Consider the following 5503-nt stretch of genomic DNA (forward strand, 5'->3'; position numbering starts at 1 on the left):
AATGCCCTTTCCTCCCGATAAGAAGGATGGAGGGTGACTCTAGCCCTGCGGCCTCCCCCACCGAACATCAAAGGAGATGGGGGCCAGGCCCGCACGCAGCAGCCCCGGTTGGCGGCCCGCCCAGAAAGACAGCATTAGCCGAATTCCTGGGCTTCTTTTGGATCCTGCAGTCCCGTCCCGTCCCCCACGTGTCCTGGCCTGACCCCCTGCGGTGCGGGTTCCTGGAAGCCGCGGGCACTTCCCCATAAGGCCATGGCCAACCCTGTCTCTGTGCTCACTGGCCTGCATGCCCGGACCCCTCCCCGTGGTCCACACCAGACCCAGGTCGCGGAGGGGAATACACATGCATATCTTATAATCTAGAAAAAGTAATTAAGAAAGGAGTAATGAATAAAAAAAGCAATTAGTAATGTAGTTACCTATAAATGGCTGGTTTTTCAAAATCTGGGGCCACAGAAAAATAATGCATCCCACCAGATTATTCCGTCTCGATTCCCGAGCCTCTCAGAGGGTGTCCCTGTGTACAGGAGGGCTCCCGGCCCTGAGCTGTGGCCCCACAAATGAGGGGAGAATGGCTCCCCTGCCACTAACTCCTTGTTTACAGAGAAACTGGAGACACCCTCTCCATTAAAAAAGTAAGAATGGGAAGGGCAACGAGGCTCAGAACTTGTTATATAAACTGCAAGGTGATAGGGCAGTTTGGGCCCAGGCCTCCTTGTCATTTCATCTTTTTCCTTCTTAAGGAAGGAAAAGAAAAGAAAACACCCCCTCCCCTGCACCCTGCAGGAGGGAAGGGGCAGTTCCCACCATAGAGCCTCCCCCTTCCCTGGGCAGGCCCCTCTGGGAGTCGGGGGGTTGGTAGCAGATTGGAGCATTGCTGTCAGGCGGCTCTCTCAGGACTGGGCTCCGGAATATGACTCTGGGAGCTCCTTGGAAGGTGGGACGGACAGAGAGGATGGGACCCAGCACCGGGCTCAGACTCAGAGAGAGCTGGCTCAGAGCCCGGGGCGGGGCCTCAGTTTCCCACGGGTAACCCTGAGCAGCCCATCCTGGGGTGGGGGTGGGGGGAGGGTCCATGAGCTGTGAAGCCAGCAGGCAGCATCTGGGGTGTTGGTCCCAGGGTTCCCTGGCTGCTGAGGGCGCGGTGCTGTCCAATGAGGGCTTGGAAGATACAGTGCCACACAGGCTCTGTGATTTCCTGACAACGCGTAATTGTCTGCCAACTGCAGTCAGGGCCTCCTGTCCTATCCGTTGTCTTGCTTCATCTCCTCAGCAGCCTGGGAGGTGGGCTCAGGTGAGGGGCCGCGGGCTCAGATGCTGGAGCCTCGAGTCCAGATCAAGCCCGAGCCACACGGCGAGGCGGGGCCAGGGCAGGGTTTGAACCGGAGCCTGGGCTGCCCTCGGTGGAAGCCCAGGGGACTCCAATCCTGACGCCAGGGTTCCTCCCCCTCCAGGCAATCACGAAGAGAAGCAGCATGAGGGGGGCATTGTGTCCAAGAACTTCACCAAGAAAATCCAGTAAGTAACCCCGTGTGTGTGTTTCCGGTGGGCGTGCAGGGCGGGAGGGGCCTGGGACCCCAGTTCTGGGGTCTGTACCCTCTTGGGCATCCCTCCCATGAGGCACCTCGCCCCCCGCCCCGGGGTAGGGAGCTGAACCTTCACCCTAAAGGGGAAATGTCACAGCGAAGGAATCATGTGAGCAGAAGGCCACCTGCAGAGCCAATGAGTCCAAGCATCACAGAGGGTCCCCCCTTCTCCCCCCGCCCTGAAACACCTGTGGGAAGAAGAGGCCGTAGGTCCTAATGGACACGCCTGTTTCTGACGGCATCACGCCACCCGGTGTCCTGCTGGCCCCGGAGTCTCGCCATCCTGGCTGCCGTGAGCCGCTGGCTGCAGCTCAATGTGCAGAGGGCAGGAGAGACCTCCCCCTCCCTGGAGGACGGAGAACTTGGGGGAAAGGTCCTTACGGTTAGGAACTAGAACAGCCCCGAGCTGGTCCCTCGTCCTAATGCCCTTTCCTCCCGGTAAGAAGGATGGAGGGTGACTCTAGCCCTGCGGCCTCCCCCACCGAACATCAAAGGAGATGGGGGCCAGGCCCGCACGCAGCAGCCCCGGCCGGCGGCCCGCCCAGAAAGACAGCATTAGCCGAATTCCTGGGCTTCTTTTGGACCCTGCAGTCCCATCCCCCACGTGTCCTGGCCTGACCCCCTGCGGTGCGGGTTCCTGGAAGCCGCGGGCACTTCCCCATAAGGCCATGGCCAACCGTGTCTCTGTGCTCACTGGCCTGCATGCCCGGACCCCTCCCCGTGGTCCACACCAGACCCAGGTCGCGGAGGGGAAAGGAGGGGGAGGGCGCTGATGTTTCTCTCAAGAGGTTCAAACGAGGTGCCCCCATGATGACCGAGCTGAGCCGTGACAGGGACGGAGGCAGAAAGAAGGCAGCGGGTTCATCATCTTACAAACATGGCCATTTTCGTGGATTTTGCCATCTCTGGGGCCTCAGGGGAAACGGCTCGCTGGGAGTTATTGAGCAGGTAGAACAGCCTGAGGCGGCCAGAGGCAGGGCTGCTGGTCAGCTGGGCCCGGCAGCTGAGCGGGCTCCTGTGACAACACTGCACTGGCCACTGCCCTGAGCCCCCCACGTGCCCTCCCAACCAGCCAGCCATCCTGACCTGCCCGGGACCCTCCAGAGCTCCCCACATCCCAGAAACTAAAGGGTCCCCAGGACCCTCTCCCCTCGCCATGGCCTGAATCCTCCCACTCTGATTGGTCAATGCCCAGCTGCCTGTGGTTAAATCTCATCTCACCCAGGGGGGTGGGAGTCCAGGCTCCGCTAACCTGAGCTGCTGTTCCCCCGTTTCCCACGGAGGCACCCCGATGGGGCAGGAGAGGATGTGTGGGAAGCACTTAGCACAGGGGATGGACTCGGGGCTCCTCCTCGGGAACTGGCCTTATTAAAACCTCCAAACCAGGGCACCTGGTCCGAGCCCTTGACTGAGTCTCTTCCCACCGCTGGGCCTCAGCTTCCGCAGGTGGAAAATGAGAGCTTTGTCCTGGACCATCGTGAGGACCCTTTGGGGCTCTGACATTCTGCGGGTCAGTGATGCCGGGCTTTGTGCTGAAACATCCACAGCCGTCAGGGTGCCCGCAGCACGGCCCATGGCTGCGCAGACCTAACCCTCAGCAGGCACTCCGGCGCACCAGGCACGGGTTCTCACTCACCTGCAGAGGCTGACACTGGCGCGCAGCGGGCTCTCGCATCTGCGTGACCCGTCTTAGAGTCACTTCTGTCACTGTAGTTGCCAGATTCAGCAAATATTTGAATTCGACCCTGGCTGGGTAGCTCAGTGGGTTAGAGCATCGTCCCGATATGCCAAAGGCTTGATCTCCGGTCAGGGCACATACAAGAAGCACCAATGATGCATGAATAAGTGGAACAACATGTCTCTCTCCCTCTCCCTCTCTCTAAAATCAATACATTAAAAAAAGAGAGAATTTGCCACGCCCATTCTCCGGACCATAGCCACCTCTGCCATGGTATTCAGTGCCCACTGGGTTGGCATGCGGGTGGTTAAGCAGAGCGGGCCCATCCCAGCAGCCAGGGGGAGGGCCACACTTGCGCAGCTCTGCTTGGCAGCTGCCCCGTTCCCTCCTTCTCTTCCCTCCTTCCCACAGGCCCCGCTAATGCCCGCGGCTTCCATTTGGCCGGCGTCTCCAGGGTAGACTCGGCACATGGGGCTACGGGTTGCCCCTCCAGGAAGGGCCCTGCCCATGACCCGAACGGGCTTACCTCAGTTCTGGGTTCTTTCATCAAGACCCGTGACTTTGCTTTTACAACAGGCAGAGCCAGCCGGGGCCAGGAGAGCTCTATGCTGATCGAACCTTCTGTGTCACCCCTGCCCCCTGCCCCACCCCATGGTCCCTTTTTCAAAAGCACCTGGTCCAGCCCTTGACTGAGTCTCTTCCCACCGCTGGGCCTCAGCTTCCGCAGGTGGAAAATGAGAGCTTTGTCCTGGACCATCGTGAGGACCCTTTGGGGCTCTGACATTCTGCGGGTCAGTGATGCCGGGCTTTGTGCTGAAACATCCACAGCCGTCAGGGTGCCCGCAGCACGGCCCATGGCTGCGCAGACCTAACCCTCAGCAGGCACTCCGGCGCACCAGGCACGGGTTCTCACTCACCTGCAGAGGCTGACACTTCCGTTACCCCTTTCCCTATAAGGAGGTAGGCCCAGGGGGGCAAGAGCACAGGCTCAAGGCCACACAATCAGGAAGAGTCAGAATTTGAATTCAGGACCCTGGCTGGGTAGCTCAGTGGGTTAGAGCATCGTCCCGATATGCCAAGGTTGCAGGTTCTGTCCCTGGTCAGAGCATATACAAAAATCAACCAACAAATGCAAAAATACGTGGAACAACAAATTAAGTTTCTCTCCCTCTCAAAAAATCAATAAAAACAAACAAACAAACAATCAAGGCAGGTTCTGGAGCTGGAGTCGAACCCAGCATTCCCTCTTACGCCCATTCTCCGGACCACATAGCCACCTGCCATGGTATTCAGTGCCCACTGGGTTGGCATGCGGGTGGTTAAGCAGAGCGGGCCCATCCCAGCAGCCAGGGGGAGGGCCACACTTGCGCAGCTCTGCTTGGCAGCTGCCCCGTTCCCTCCTTCTCTTCCCTCCTTCCCACAGGCCCCGCTAATGCCCGCGGCTTCCATTTGGCCGGCGTCTCCAGGGTAGACTCGGCACATGGGGCTACGGGTTGCCCCTCCAGGAAGGGCCCTGCCCATGACCCGAACGGGCTTACCTCAGTTCTGGGTTCTTTCATCAAGACCCGTGACTTTGCTTTTACAACAGGCAGAGCCAGCCGGGATCAGGGCCCTGGCTGGGTAGCTCAGTGGGTTGGTTAGAGCATCGTCCCAATATGCCAAAGGTTTGATCTCCGGTCAGGGCACATACAAGAATCTGATCGAACCTTCTGTGTCACCCCTGCCCCCTGCCCCACCCCATGGTCCCTTTTTCAAAAGCCGGGTGCCAGAGAGCTACTGTGAATTCACCAACATGTTTCTCTCCCTCTCCCTTCCGCTCTCTCTAAAATCAATGCATTAAAAAAAGAGAGAATTTGCCACTCCCATTCTCCGGACCATAGCTGCCTCTGCCACGGTATCCGGTGCCCACTGGGCTGGCATGCGGGCGGTTAAGCAGAGCGGACCCATCCCAGCAGCCAGGGGAGGCCACACGTCCGCAGCTCAGCTTGGCAGCCGCCCCGTTCCCTCCTTCTCTTCCCTCCTTCCCACAGGCCCCGCTAATGCCCGCGACTTCCATTTGGCCGGCATCTCCTGGGTAGACTCGGCGAAGTGGGTACAGGTTGCCCCTCCAGGAAGGGCCTTGCCCATGACCTGAACGGGCTTACCTCACTTCCGGGTTCTTTCATCAAGACTTTGCTTTTACAACAGGCAGAGCCAGCCGGGGCCAGGAGAGCTCTATGGTGATCAAACCTTCTGTCCC

At 59.3% G+C, this 5503-nt stretch overlaps 1 protein-coding gene across 1 annotated transcript in view; it reads left to right on the forward strand.

The window, feature by feature from the left end:
• Positions 1-5503, forward strand: part of HSPB8 (heat shock protein family B (small) member 8) — a gene marked incomplete at its 5' end in the record, with an annotated part of 23258 nt that overhangs the window by 15602 nt on the left and 2153 nt on the right. The window contains one exon of the mRNA XM_006754150.2: positions 1455-1518. Coding sequence (XP_006754213.1) covers positions 1455-1518 — 64 coding nt within the window. The remainder of the gene's footprint in view (positions 1-1454; positions 1519-5503) is intronic.

The sequence above is a fragment of the Myotis davidii genome, unplaced genomic scaffold (assembly GCF_000327345.1).
Source record: "Myotis davidii unplaced genomic scaffold, ASM32734v1 scaffold1330, whole genome shotgun sequence".
Classification (NCBI taxonomy): domain Eukaryota; kingdom Metazoa; phylum Chordata; class Mammalia; order Chiroptera; family Vespertilionidae; genus Myotis; species Myotis davidii.